This window comes from Perna viridis, chromosome 3 (assembly GCF_037379345.1).
Source record: "Perna viridis isolate PV_CMFRI_1.1 ecotype Kerala chromosome 3, ASM3737934v1, whole genome shotgun sequence".
Classification (NCBI taxonomy): Eukaryota; Metazoa; Mollusca; class Bivalvia; order Mytilida; family Mytilidae; genus Perna; species Perna viridis.
Window position 1 is genome coordinate 36,129,646 of NC_142447.1, and position 15,592 is coordinate 36,145,237.

Genomic DNA, 15,592 nt, shown 5'->3' on the forward strand with positions numbered 1-15,592 from the left:
TCAATATTTTTGGTCTTTGGTCAAACCAATTCTATTTTCTATCGCTGCAGTCCCCATCATTTTTTCTCCTCAATGATCTGCACTGACCAGAATTATTTTTGCCAATCATTAGAGGAGTATACGTGGACGCTTCTCACAGTACTCAATATGATGATACTTAGACCATTGCTGAATCAACTGAAAATGAGTTATTGTACCAAACTTCAATGTAAATGAGTTACATTATTTTCCAATACTAGACCAGCTCAGACAGCTGAATACAATGAGTATATAATGTCATTATGATAGCAGGGGATGGGAAGGCAAGATTGTAAATATCCTTAAAAAATTCTGAAAATGGCCCCTTCTCTAAGTCTAAATTTCCTTCCCAACCACTGTCATAGTTTTTTAATTAATAAGATGTGAAACTGTAGTGCTAACCAACTGATTTTGAAATCTTTTGGCAGAGTGAGAATGCCAAAATCATGCGATACTAGCATTGTGTACATAATTTTATCACCAATAAGAGTAGTCTGAGATTGCTCTAAAGTCCAATGGCTGATTTGCGAGACAAGCTGGGGCCGTGGACATTAGAGCTCGTCCCATATAAAAATCAAGCACACCAACTTTGATGTGCACTTCGAGACTAAAATTTACTACTCTATTGGCTCTTGAAAAGTTACGACTAGGTATGTAATGAAAGTTTATACTATTAAGAATATTATGTTTATGCGTTTCTGTAGTACTTCATGTTATGAGAACAGAAATTGAAAATAATTAACAATTTAACAAGATATTGTGAAAAAAGATCATGTATTGACCAAATTGCTACCTTAAGATTCATTACAGAACAAATCATTGAATGGCAGACATCACTATAGCTTACATTTATTGATTTTGAGAAGGCATTTGATAGTATAGACCATCAAGTACTATGGAACATTCTCAGACACTATGGTATTCCAGAGAAAATTGTATACATCATTCGTTAGCTCTATGAAGGATTCATTTGTCAATTTTTCCACAGTGGGAACCTAACAGATCCTTTTCCAGTGTCTACAGGAGTTCGACAAGGATGTCTCCTCTCTCGTCTTCTCTTTTTGATGGTCATAGATTTGGTCAGCAAAACATCTTATAGTCAACCTATGAGAATTAAATGGACTTTACAATCATGTCTTGAAGACCTAGACTTTGCCGATGATATTTGCCAACTTTCACATCGCCACAAAGACTCGCAAGAACAGTCCTTCAACCTAGAATCAAATGCTAAAATTGTTGGACTATACATCAACCCAACAAAGACAAAATCTATGAGCATCAATGCTAAAAGTGAAAATAAAACCTAGATAAGAGGTTCTGAAATAGAAGATGTGGTACAATTTACCTATCTTGGTAGTGTCATTAGTACAAAAGGAGGGACAAATGAAGACATAGTAGCAAGGAAAAAGAAAGCACAACAAGCTTTTGCTATCCACAAGCCGATCTGGAGGAGCAAAAGACTAAGAACATCTACAAAGATTCGAATTTTCAACTCTAATGTTAAATTAGTGCTTTTATATGGATCAGAGACATGGTGATCAACAGTTGCATCTACCAAAATAGTACAAGTATTCATAAACAGGTGCCTAAGGAATATCCTTGGAATAAAGTGGCCAAATAAAATCAGCAATAACAACTTATGGCAAAGGACCAAACAAGAACCAGTCATGCCAACAATTACATCAAGAAAGTGGAGGTGGATTGGACACATGTTGAGAAAAGGAAGTACAAATGTTACGTCAGAGCAATCTTGGACTACAATTTGAAATGCATGAAAAGGAATAATATTCTTTGAAACTATTAATTTATGTTTGAATTGTGAACAAATTTTAGTTTTAAAATGATGATAAATGATTTATGGATAGTTTTTGCTTATTGCACTTAACTGAAAATTTAAAAAGGCAGTAAGGTTCATTTTCAAGTACATGCCAACCATAGATGTATTGCATGTCCATTCATTAACTTATGTATCATAAAACTTTTATACTCCTTGGTTTGAAGTCCACATTAAGTCATATGTTTGTCATAAGTGATCGAAGAAATAGTTCATTTTTACATTCATGAAAATGATGTTTTAATCTCCCAAAGATATATGTTTAAACTTATGTACGATGTACTGTCAGAAGGAAATGAAGTGTTTTGTACAATGTATCATCAGAAACAATATTTTTTTCCCTGGTCTGTGTTCTGTAAATATTTGGATAATATTATGATTGATATTTTGTGGCAACTTAATACCATGCTTGTGTTCAATATAACTTTTTCAACTATGAAAGAAACTTCATCATTTATGGTTGAAATTGCGGTAACAAAATTTGGATATTGGAAACTTGACAATTTTATGTCAATGTCACCAATGGTCCTTGAATGCAGGGGGTGTATGTTAAAGGAGATTCTGAGAAGACTACTGTGAAAGTACTTTCATTCATGGATACCAATTTTTGTGGATCAGGGAAGAAACACGAGTTAGTGGATTCTTGAATTATTGGTTTTGAAGTTTTCAGTATACACTTTAATGGGAATCTACTTTTCATTGGGAACCAAATTTCGTGGTTTGACTTACCAATGAAAATCACAAAAATTGGTACCCCACAAACAATAGTACTTTCACTTTTATTGTGCAAGTCATAAAGTCAAAACTAATCTCTTAAATGTTCATGAAAATTACAAATTTGTATTGAAAAGAAATAATTTCCTTTTCTTAACTAGTTAATCGTGATTCAAAATTAGAGATTTTCAATTGCCACGCCCATGGGCGCCACCATGATTGGTTGAGCTGTTTCATCTCAAAATCGATTTGTAAAGTGAAAGTAAGTAGGTAATTGATTATAATGTCAGAGGAAAGTGCTAATTTAGGACTTTTCCCCATAATTTCAACCTAAAATATAGAGAAGAGATTTAGGCACAACATGTCCGCAAATATCAGACAACATTCAGGAACAACTGGGTTGCTGCTAGAAGACTAGTATGTCTGAGGAAAATCTAATGCAGTAATGGCTACTTTATGTTGCTGGTAAAAAAAAATATTTGTGCAATCGTAAGCTTTTCAAGACAGCATGATTTGATGATTAAAAATACAAGATCGTAGAAATATTAACAGAATATTCTTTGTTTACGTATCAATATGCAGTACTTGTATCAGTACCAAATTGACTTAGTGATGTCACAAGCCAATCAGAATCTATCGGTAAAAATCAATAAAGTCTGCTTATTTTCTTCCTTCAGTTTAATGTTGACCAGTCATAATAAAGTAATTTTTTTTATATGTGAAGTACATGATATCCCCAACACATTGGTGTTAGGTAAAATTTGTAGACTTAGTTTAATTAGTGTTCCATACAGACTGTTTGGGAGGCAAGAACACCCTGCCCTTTTTCATGGATTTTATAACATGTTAGTGCCCTACCAATTTTTCTTAGATGTTTTACTTATGTGTACTTAGTGTGATCAGTGTTTTCTTAATGTTACAGACATTTGTAGTCTATAAATCATATCAGTAAAATTATTACACATTCTTTTTCCAGTCAGAAGATTGTTAATGTGTGATGAAACATTAGGATTAAAGAGATTCAGGAAAAGTTGTCAAAAGATGCAGGGAAAGCTATTTGCTTTAAATGGTAAGTTCTTCATACAAAATGTCACTTCATGTCATTTGTGTATAACCTAGAGGTATCACTAGAACAATGAAGCCTTTCACAGACAGTAACCATTCAGTGATTTTGTTATGTTGAATTTACCTTAGAATATAGGGTGTTTCTTCTAGCAAAACTATCTAAAAATCATGCAAAATCCCCCCTCCAAAATAAATGACTGTTTACTTCAAGTTTTTAGGTTCCAAATTGATTTTATTTTCTTCCAAATTCAGAAGGAGGGGTACTTTTGAAAAAGAATTACAAAGTCACTGCCATCATTCAGTACCAGGTGGTATCTATAGTGGTCATTCTTCACCATGAAGCAATAATATATCATGCTTCAAGGTGCTAGTAAGAAACCGAAATAGTTGTGTACATGTACAGTCAAAATGATGCACTTAATTAAGTGTAAATTCAGTCATACATGTACATGTAAGTCATGATGCCAATATAGAATTGCCTTGTTACTAGGACACTTGTGGTTGATTTTATGCTTTTGAATTTTTTGTTGATACCACCAGTAAGGATAAACAAGTTTTAATTAAAATAGTGTAGAAAACATACATACGATATTTAGGCCAGCTGCAGCCTGCTCTGTGGTATGAGGATTTTCTCATCATTCATTGAAGACCAATTGGTAGCCTTGTGCTAAAATTTTCATCCTGGTGGGTTGTCTCTTTGACACCATACATATTCTCATAATATATATAAAACTTCTACAGGGTATGACTTTAAAGGTTATCCTATTGCCTAAGACACATGAAACTTTCATTTCTAACACTGATAAGTCTTCCATTAAAGTTTTAGTGGTCTAGATATCATACTTCCATGGTTTGATGAATATCCATCAATTAACAATGTGTGTGACTGCTTATGGATCATTTTAGTAAAACTTCAAAGTGTGATGATCACTGGTCAGTATGGCACTCAGGTGCCAATTTATACATGTAATTTTAAAGACCAATATGGAAGTCATGTTTTACTGACCTGTTTACAAAAATTGAGTATGAGTGTCTAATTGAAACGCAGAGCGTCCATCTGTCTGTCGTACCGTCCGTCCCCATTTTTTGCACTTTTTTGTTATGCTTTTACCAAATAAGTTTGGTATGTAGCCTTATTATGAAAAAGTTACAGATTAAGTTCAACTTTGGTTACGGTTGAATGATTTTGACGGATGTTACGGCCCTTGGCCTCAGAAAATTTCAGTGAATTTACAGTTTTCTGCACACTTTTTTGTAATGCTTTAACCATTTGATTTTATATTTTGTATGTAGTCTAACTATGAGAATTTGCAGATTAAGTTTGACTTTGGTTACGGTTAATTGATTTTTATGGAAGTTACGTTCCTAGGACTTAGAAAATTTCAGTGAATTTACAGTTTTCCACTTTTTTTTGTAATGCTTTTACCAATTGATTTTATATTTTGTATGTAGTCTAACTATGAGAATTTACAGATTAAGTTTGACTTTGGTTACGGTTAATTGATTTTTATGGAAGTTACGTCCCTTGGACTTAGAAAATTTCAGTGAATTTACAGTTTTCTACTTTTTTTTGTAATGCTTTTACCAATTGATTTTATATTTTGTATGTAGTCTAACTATGAGAATTTACAGATTAAGTTTGACTTTGGTTACGGTTAATTGATTTTTATGGAAGTTACGTCCCTTGGACTTAGAAAATTTCAGTGAATTTAAAATGTTCCACACTTCTTTTTTTTTGCGGGAGACATGGAACGCTGTTTTTTTATTTTTATTTGGTGGAGTTTTAAAAAATTATGCCAAAAATGTTGATACATCGCCCAAATAAATTAGAACTTGATCAAGTTGTCAGTGAAATGCATCTTCCCTAACTTGTACCAAAATCAACAAAAAAAATGTAGAGTAAGAGTTTGAAATTAGGCTAGTACCAAAATGCATTATCTATATATATTTGATCAAATATGTTATTAAGTGAAGGTGTGAGAGCATTTACAATAATGTCACCTGCATACTTGCATGAACTTCCACATGGGGACAAAAACAGTTTTGTAAGTTTTGGTAATAAAAATGTGACGGTAATGTTCTCTTCATCGTTTTTTTTTTATTATAAACATAAAATCACATTTTATTGACTTAGATTTTGTATTATTTTTTTAGAAAATCTTTTTAGAAATATTGATGAAATAAAAGATGAAGACATTGGTTCAAGGGTGATAGATATGATATATGTAGCTCAAAATGATGACCAAGTCAAACAGTGTGTACAGCTATACAAGAGGTATCTTACTTGATATTATATAAGAGATTGCGATACTTTCCAAATTAATCTAGTAAAAAGTCTGTGGTATATTGTTGTAAATGTAAAAATTGTTGTGAGTAACGATATCACAAGTTTATTTTCTATCATGACATCTCATAAACTGCATAAACTCTCAAAGACTTTTTGTAGAATCAACAACAGTAATGCATAATTCAAGGCCTAAAAGATCAGTTGTATACTTCTCATAGACTTTTTGTAGAATCAACAACAGTAATGCATAAATTCAATGCCTTAAAGATCAGGTGTATACTTTTCATAGACATTTTGTAGAATCAACAACAGTAATGCATAAATTCAAGGCCTTAAAGATCAGGTGTATACTTTTCATAGACATTTTGTAGAATCAACAACAGTAATGCATAATTCAAGGCCTATAAGATCACTTGTATACTTTTCATAGACATTTTGTAGAATCAACAACAGTAATGCATAAATTCAAGGCCTTAAAGATCAGGTGTATATTTTTCATAGACATTTTGTAGAATCAACAACAGTAATGCATAATTCAAGGCCTATAAGATCAGTTGTATACTTTTCATAGACATTTTGTAGAATCAACAACAGTAATGCATAATTCAAGGCCTATAAGATCAGTTGTATACTTTTCATAGACATTTTGTAGAATCAACAACAGTAATGCATAAATTCAAGGCCTTAAAGATCAGTTGTATACTTTTCATAGACATTTTGTAGAATCAACAACAGTAATGCATAATTCAAGGCCTTAAAGATCAGTTGTATACTTCTCATAGACATTTTGTAGAATCAACAACAGTAATGCATAAATTCAAGGCCTTAAAGATCAGGTGTATACTTTAACTGTTCAATGGAACACGAAAGTATGAACATTATTATTGAATAATAAAAGTTAAAGCTAAATTCAGTTCAAATTTTTTGTGATATCAGGGAAAGATTTAATTTTGTAAAGTAAAATATAATTTCAGAATTTTCTTTGTTGTTTTTAAACCAAACATTTCTCACCATAATAAAGACATCACTTTCTTCAGTGAGCAAGTCTACTAACAGATTGATGGATAAGGTAGTCTTAACTAGCTGGACAAGGCTTACAACAAGATAGTCATACTTTCAATCTGTTCAGAACACCCCCTGAATGCCAATAGCCACAACTTCATCTTGTTCTTTCAGGTATCTTTCCACAAATAATAAAATGACCAATGAAAAGGGAAGTAATAAGGATAACCCATATCAGTTTGGACCATTGTTTATGAGGATGTTGCATAATTTACAAAAGAAAGATATTGCTATACAGCTGATGGAAGATAAGGTAAATATATAACACTATTTTATTAAAAAAAAACATCAACAGTAATAACAACCACTTTAAGAACAAACTAATTAAGTAAAAGACAATGAATAGTATGGTTGTATATAATGTTATGTGTAGTTTATATACCCTGGTTCTTATTTAATCTAAAGAAATGACTTTGCTTTGAAAAAATGTACTTGTATATTGATAAATAGCTTTCAACCACCTTCTTAGTCTCCTGGTAGCATGCTCGCTTCAAATGATACCATGTGTACTCAATCCCAAGTCACACAAAAGATAGTAGAATTAATAAACACTACATCTCTGTTAAAGACAAAGCATGTAGGAGATATGTCATAGGATATAAAACCACAATCAATCAATCAATCAATTCATTTGAATAGCTCTAAACAGATTTGTATCTTAAAAGGGCTAAAAATTAAAATTCCCAGTTTGACTTTCAAGTATGTAGTTTTTATTTAATTTGACTGAATGTCTTTCATCAGTTGCAAGTAAAGTGTGAAGTACCCTAACCACTTAGCCACCATAATCTATTAAACAAATATAGTTATAGTCTTTCCCTCCCTTGTTTTGAAACATACTAGAAGCATGAAGACAGACACAATATTATTAGTATGGAGGACCTTGAGATTTTTCTGAGTATGAAACATGGTTTATGTTTGTTTTAAGGAACTCATGGAAGATCTGCATAAACCAACTGCATCTTTGATTTACATGGACATGCTGTATAAAGCTGGGTTGTATGCCAAAGTGATGGAATTTTATGAGGAATCATTCTTAGATCTTTTCAACAAAGCAAGGAAAGAGAAGCTGAGGGTTGGCATGAAGTTATTTGACATGAATCATACAACATTAGTAATGGCTGCTCTGTATAAGATGGTAATGTAAATTTATTGTTATTACCCTGTTATACTATATGTTAATAAATATGTAATTTCATATTGGCCCTGTTATAGGTTTGAGGTCTGTCATATTGGTCAAGGCGGTTGTATTGGTCCCAAAATGGCGGTGCCAAACGACCGGAAGTTGTGATGCCGTATTGGCCCTGTTTTGATCCATATTGGCCTTGAATAGATGCCCGGTTTGAATTCATATCAATTGGTCAGTTTTTGAAATATTTCAACGTCTTTTGGTAGGTGGTTAATAATGGTCGATACATCCATATCATATTGTTTGATGAATACTGGTAGATACATCCGTATCATATTGTTTGATGACTACTGTTAGATACATCCATATCATATTGTTTGATGAATACTGGTAGATACATCCATATCATATTGTTTGCTTCCAAAAAATTGCAACATATATTTAGGACCAATATGGATACATTTGTCTTTGTGCTAATAATAGCACATGAAAACAAAATCAAACAAAAACTGTGTTCTTTTCATATATGATGTCATATGTGAAACATGTAAATACCATTTGATATCTTTTTTTCCATGTGTTACATGAATTAGCTCATTAGTCCCAGACATGTTTTTAATGTTGGTCCTGAAGAAATAAAAACATATGACAAATAAATGTTTTTTATGTGTTTTAGAAAATGCATGATAAACATATGTTGTAATTGTGTATTAATGTAAGATTAGAAAAACAGTTTGTGCAGAAAAAATAGAGGGCCTCCTTCGATAAAAAATCCTAGAACAAGGACATTGTGTAGATATATAAGCTCTACTGTAGGATCTATCATCAGTATGTGATCTATTTCATTTCTATTTTATGTATTATTTTCTTTTAGTGAATTTTTCCTTAGTCTGAGACTCTGGGGATATATGAGCTTCACCTTTTTGGTCATAGTGTAGTTTGGTTTCATTAGAACCTTTTCTTTATTGCACTATTTTAATAAGTAATTTACCTATATCAGTAAATAACACAGTTATTTTCCTTTCGTTTACAGAACACATCTGAATCTTTGAGTAAAGCAGTAGAATTAGTCAGAGAGAAACACCATAATGAAAATGAATCTTTGTCCAACAGAACAAGAGCCTATGCTGCTGCGTTAGCACTGAAACAGGTACCAGTACAATGTTATTTTATATACTAAATGTTTTAAGGTAATTATCATTTAAAAACTACAGAAGAAAAGAAGTAAAAGAAAACAGCATATAACTCTCATTTTTATCATTTTTGAAGAAAGTTTACTTGACCATCGTGCCATTTGGTTTCAGAATAATGTCTTTTTGTAGTTGTATGGAGTCAAAAGGAAAATGACAGAAAATTTGTAACTTTGCCAGCACTCCACAGTATTGTAGAACTGCCTAATTTTGGTCTTGTAATCTGATGCTTTGTAACATTTATCACTTTAAAAAACTGTCAAGCATCTGTAAATCTATATATCTAGAAATAGCTCAAGCCAAGGCCTTCAAGGTGCAGTGAAAATTTTCTGGAAAAAAATTACCCACAGCAAATAGGGTTACCATAGAAACCATGCAAAAATATGCAAAAATTTGCAAAAAAGTTCATAAAATCAGGTTTAAAATTATCAAATTTCCTGCAAAATATCTTAAATTTTTATTTCATGCCCTGAAACTCTCCAAACTTTTTCTTTCGAAAATCTCTTCCTCATAATGGCATCGCCAGTTAGAATTTGAGCTGTTTCACTTTGTAATCCACTTATTAAATTTAGCATGGTAAAACTAAACCATGGAGTGCTGGCTTTAATTGCATTCCCTGAAGAATGGTATTAGTTATTACTAAAAAATATGGAGAACACGTATTTGACTTGCATTACAGAGAGATTCAGGTGGAATGATATGTTTTGCATGGCTGAGGTCTATGTTGAAATGTGTACATACAAACTCTTGATAGTACCCAGTCCATTCTACATTAATGAGTCTAAATCTAATCAATACTCTACTTGGACACCTTCTTGACATCTAAATGTCACGACTTTCTTTTTTTTTTCATTAATGTAGGAGTCCCCAGCCATTGCTTTAGATATTTTAAATCTGGAATCAGAAGGACAGATGCCAGTTTTTAATATTAGTTTGAAGGTATGGAAATGATATTACTGTTGCAAAGTATGATATTGAAGTTAATAGAAGAAACAAAGATTTGGACAGCCCCTTAACAACTAACCAGAAATAGGAGGGATGTGTTTATATTTTTTACTCTTATCTTGCTAAAAAATGTAATGTTTATATTCAGAATAAAAACCAGTGTAAGTACTTTATTTTCTCAAAACTATGAAATCAGTACACTTATAATTATTTGTACCTTTGTTTACACTAGTTTTGAACTTCCTCATGTTAATTTGACTATGTGGTTATGACATTTGTTTTGCCTTTCCCTGTTGTGTGTTGAAGGTTTCTACTTGTGCTTTTGATTTTGAAACCTCTGTACCTTGTTTACAGTAACTATTAACATTGATGGTTTCATTGTTTCTGACAATCATTTTTTTTCAATTTCATATCATTTGATTCTTTGTCACCCACAGATAATTATATTGTCACACCTTGACAGACCAGATCAAGCAATGTCACTACTGGAGTTTTTTACATTAGATAGAGTGGAAGAAAGAGAAATGTTTGTTTGTCCAGATTGTGTAAGCAATTATTAAATACTTATACTTTGAATTATGTTTTTGAAAGCATGTTTCTTTGTGATTAAAATTATTTGCTTTAGTCCTGTTTAAACATCTTGAATAAAAAATGTCCTGTATCCATCAAGTCATAGATTTGATCTTTTTGAGAAGCTTGACGAAAGTACATTGTACAATTGTAATCATACAATTGTTTCATATTTCCATTAATTTTCTTGGTGGAATGAGTTACTTTAAGTTTATCGAGTGTACTATATCACATGATACATGTGTAATAATCTAGAGTACTAAGACCAATACAGTAAAACTGCTGAAATTACATTTATAATTTTATGTAATGGCACATTTTTAAAGTTAGATACCCATTTCTGACTGTTGACTATAGTTTTACTATCAACAAATATTGTTGTTTTTAATCTCCTGTGATGTACTTGACACACTTGTTTATTCTTTCAGCTTGAAGCTTTGAATGATTCTATTACAAGATCTGGATGCAATGAATTAAGAAAAACATATGAAGAATATTTGAAACATTTTAGAAAGAAATCGGTAATACGAAGTAAAACCTTATTTGACAATCTTGACGGGATCATGTATAATTCTCCAAAAGGAGCACGGCGGTATAGATATAAAAGACTAGATGACAATGTCTCTGGTCGAGACAATACAATTATCAAGAAAAAGACAGATAATGACGAACGTTTTAAAACAAGACAATCAATACATCAAATTAGACGTCTCAGGTTTCAACTCCTGGACATCAAACAAACTACCCAAGTGAAAAAGTTGCCCAGTTTAATGCCTAAGGTGCCCAGTTTAAAAGATAGCAGTTAAGTCAAAAGTCAATTTTGCTATATTTTAAATCCTGTCTTTTTTTATTAGATGATATAATTAAATTTTATTGATAGTTTTGTACATTTCTAAATCTTTTTTTGCCACATACAAGGTATCTTATAGCAATTGCTGTGAATAATTGGGTGTGATAAAAGAGTAAGTTAAGAAAAAACATTGATTTATGCCCATGTGAAATATTCTTATTTATAGAGAACAAAGTCTGTGTGAGTTTAGAATAAACCTTTGACCCCTTGAACAAATGCCATTTGACTCCTGTCTGAATGGAAGTAGAAAATCAGGAAATGTCCATATTTAAAAAAAAATAAAGTATGTTTCAGGACTTCATTTATTTGGCTCAATCTTAAGTAGTAGTTGTTCTAATCAAACACAATATGTTGTTCATAAGTATTTGAGACAAACACACATTATGACTTTCCTTACAGATTTCATATTCCCCATATTACTGCTGTAAACCTATCAGTAAATCATCTGTCCTTCAGAACAGATTTTTAGCATACAAACATAAGAGTGTGCTGACTAGAAATGAAAACAGTATTTAGATGAGGCTTAGAAAGGAGGTAAATGCATTTTTAGAAGTATTATGTAGTTGTATTCCTAGTATGTTAATTGTAATTGTCCTTACACTGCATTCGTAATCCTTTTTTAGCTCACCTGGCTGAAAGGCTATGTGAGCTATTGCCATCACTACCGTGGTATTTGTCTTCGTTGCCCATTAACTTTTTCAAACATCTTCTCCTCTGAAACTAATTGATAGAATGTAACCAAACTTTGCATGACTACTTCTTAGGGTATTTTTAACAATCCTGTTTGTAAGGATTTTTGATGTGGCAAAAAACATAGGTGCTGTTTCTATAAATAGACCATAGGGGTCAAATTGAAGAATTTTGGAAAAAACTCATTAAGAGTTGTGTTTAGCTATAACCTGGCAGTGGGTATAATTGTTAAGCATGATGAGATTTACCAATGCTAAAATTGTCAGAATGATCCGTTGACGAATGAATGAGTTACAATTCCTGCAATGGATTTTTTTCCTGAATTTTACATTTCCCACTTTGAAAATCTTCTCTTCTGAAACTATTAGATGGATTGAAACAAAACTTAGCATAATTGTTAATTAGAATATCTTTGACAATATCTAGGGAGTTAAATTGTTCAGCATGATTAGTTGAACCTATGCCAGAATTTCCAGAATGATCCATTGAAGGATGAATGAGTTGTGGGTCCTGAAATGGATTTTTTCCAGAATTTTGTATTTCCAACTTTGAAAATCTTTTCCTAAACTACTGGATGGATGGTAAGAAAACTTTGCATGAATGTACCTTACAATATCCTTAACAGTCTGTGTGTGAGGATTTATGATCTTGCAAAAACCATGGCCAATGTTACTAAAATAGACCATAGGGGGTCAGATGGAAATTTTTTGGAAATAACTTGTAAACAAATGAGTTGAGCTTATTTCTGACAGGGTAAAATTGATCAACATGGTGAGACTGACCTATGCCGAAAATTTCATAAAGATCAAAATTGTTGACCAATGTCAGAGTTCTTGCTCTTGAAAAGTAAAAAAAAATCAATGAGAGATTTGTTTTTTAATATTAAAACCAGGTAGATAACTATAATATATAATGTTCTCTATTGATTAAATGATTCTTGTGACAGTAGTACAATAAGGTCAAGAGTCCATCTTAAGAAAGCAAGAAAGACTATTTTTAACTAGATGAGCAATTCAGGCTCTCTAGAGCCTCTAATTTTTAAGAGGTTTGACGTGTGTTACTTTTCAACCTCTTTTGGTGGCCCCTGATATTGATGCTTATTTAAACAGGTTGTTTATACAGTGGTGGTAAAGTAGGTAGCTATTAGTTAATTAACAGTTCTGAATTTAACAATCAGTAGATAATTAAATTTAGATATGCACTGCTTAGGTCAGCATGAAATTGTACGATTGAAAAAATGTTACGCAATATTACAAACGGTTATAAACAGAAGGTAACCTCTGGTACATTGGATTTCCGTGTATAACTTCTGGTACAGTCAATTTCATTGTTTGTTTGTTTGTTGGGGTTTAACGCCCGAGCAGCAATATTTCAGCTATATTCAGGTGATGAACATGAAATGGGTGTTAAAATGAACATGAAATGATGATGATGGTGATGAAATGAAAAGATGGATGGGACACAAGGATAATAGGGTCGACAAATTTTGATTGCCACTAGAAAAAAGGAGGGAGTCAATTTCAATATATAACTTCTGCTACATTGGATTTCCATATATAACTTCTGGTACAGTCGATTTCAAAATATTACTTCCGGTACAGTCGATTTCCATATATAACTTCTGGTACAGTCGATTTCCATGTATAACCTCTGGTACACTGGATTTTCATAGACAACTTATCGTACGTTGGATTTCCATATATAACTTCTGGTACATAGGATTTCCATATATAACTTATGGTACAGTCGATTTCTATATATAACTTCTGGTACAGTCGATTTCCATATTTAACTTCTGGTATAGTCAATTTCCGTGTATAACTTCTGGTGCATTGGATTTTCATACACAACTTCTCGTACATTGGACTTCCATATATATAACTTCTGGTACATTGGATTTCCATATATAACTTATGGTACAGTCGGTTTCAATATATAACTTCTGGTACAATCGATTTCAAGATATTACTTCTGGTACAGTCGATTTCCATACATAACTTCTGGTATAGTCGCTTTCCATATATAACTTCTGGTACAGTCAATTTCCATGTATACTTCTGGTACATTGGATTTTCATACACAACTTCTCGTACATTGGACTTCCATACATAACTTCTGGTACAGTCGATTTCCATGTATAACTTCTGTTACATTGGATATGCATAGACAACTTCTCGTACATTGGATTTCCATATGTCACTTCTGGTACACGGGTGGATTTCCATATATAACTCCATAATAAAATGAATTATTTTTCTCAGTCTTATTCTGTCCTTTTATCCTTATGGTGAAACTAAAGAGATACAACTTGATACAGTAATATGCAAGTTTTTTAGTTTTTTTTAATTTATATACTTTTTAAAATGCTCCAATATTTAAGACAATTCATGAAGCCACATCAGAAGTAAATATTTTACTAAACTATGAATTTGAAATTGTGTATACATTTTAATGTACCTGTGGCTTATTCTTAGATTTCTCATGTATTTCAAAACCTAAAATGCTGGAAATTATCCTTCCAATTTGTCTGAAAGATTACAGCTAACGATCACCGTTTTTTATTGATGGTGTTTTTATGCCTCCCGATTTGAACCTGCTAAACCTTTTATGTAGTCTTTTTTTTACACTACTTAGTTCATTCCATACGTATCAAAACGAAAAAAGGTTTTATCCACTTTAATACGCATTTTGGTTAAGTTATATTAATTGATACGATCAGGTCTTGGTCGGAGATGAAATTAATGATTTGATGAAAACAGCGTGAAACTGAGTGCCATTGAATCTTATAACTTTATAATGTAATGTAAACCTGATTAGATTTTATCTGCAGACTTCAATATTCCAAAGGATGTTGGTTCTTTTGATTTCCAATTTCAATAGCCCATTAGGTAACTCTATTTGTATTAAATCTCATTAATTTTGAAAATTCCGATATTTGTAATAGGATATTAAGAATATTACTAATTATCAAAATGTGGTAGCGATCATATACCCATAAGATGAAGCATTCTATATTTGTACAAATGTACTTGGAGGATATAGAGGCAACTATTTTCTGTACCTGTCTATGATGTTGTTTTTGGGGCTAGCTGCAGCCTGCCTAGTGGGATGAGGGTTTCATCGTCGTTTATTGACGATCCATGGGTGGCCTTGAGCTGACATTTTTCCTCCCGCTCACGAGTGGGGTTGTTGTTTCTTTGGCTTATCCACCATATCCATTTTCCTTTTACTTGTATGTTTG

The 15,592-nt window shown here is 32.1% G+C and overlaps 1 protein-coding gene across 5 annotated transcripts; it reads left to right on the plus strand.

Moving 5' to 3' along the window:
* The first annotated feature begins 46 nt into the window (after positions 1 to 46).
* On the plus strand, positions 47 to 11,690 carry LOC148622075 (pentatricopeptide repeat-containing protein 2, mitochondrial-like). 5 transcript variants are annotated; one of them, XM_088571591.1, is made up of 9 exons: positions 47 to 266; positions 3,543 to 3,635; positions 5,786 to 5,906; positions 7,095 to 7,233; positions 7,906 to 8,115; positions 9,140 to 9,256; positions 10,158 to 10,235; positions 10,679 to 10,786; positions 11,240 to 11,690. In XM_088571591.1, exons 1-9 carry the CDS (start codon positions 263 to 265, stop codon positions 11,615 to 11,617), a joined length of 1,248 nt encoding a protein of 415 aa, XP_088427717.1. In that variant the 5' UTR covers positions 47 to 262; the 3' UTR covers positions 11,618 to 11,690. The 5 variants fall into 5 exon arrangements, with proteins under 5 accessions (XP_088427717.1, XP_088427718.1, XP_088427720.1 ...); XM_088571592.1 differs by having other exon boundaries at positions 47 to 208; positions 1,007 to 3,635; XM_088571594.1 differs by having other exon boundaries at positions 47 to 208; positions 1,007 to 3,635; positions 5,799 to 5,906.
* The last annotated feature ends 3,902 nt before the right edge of the window (positions 11,691 to 15,592 follow it).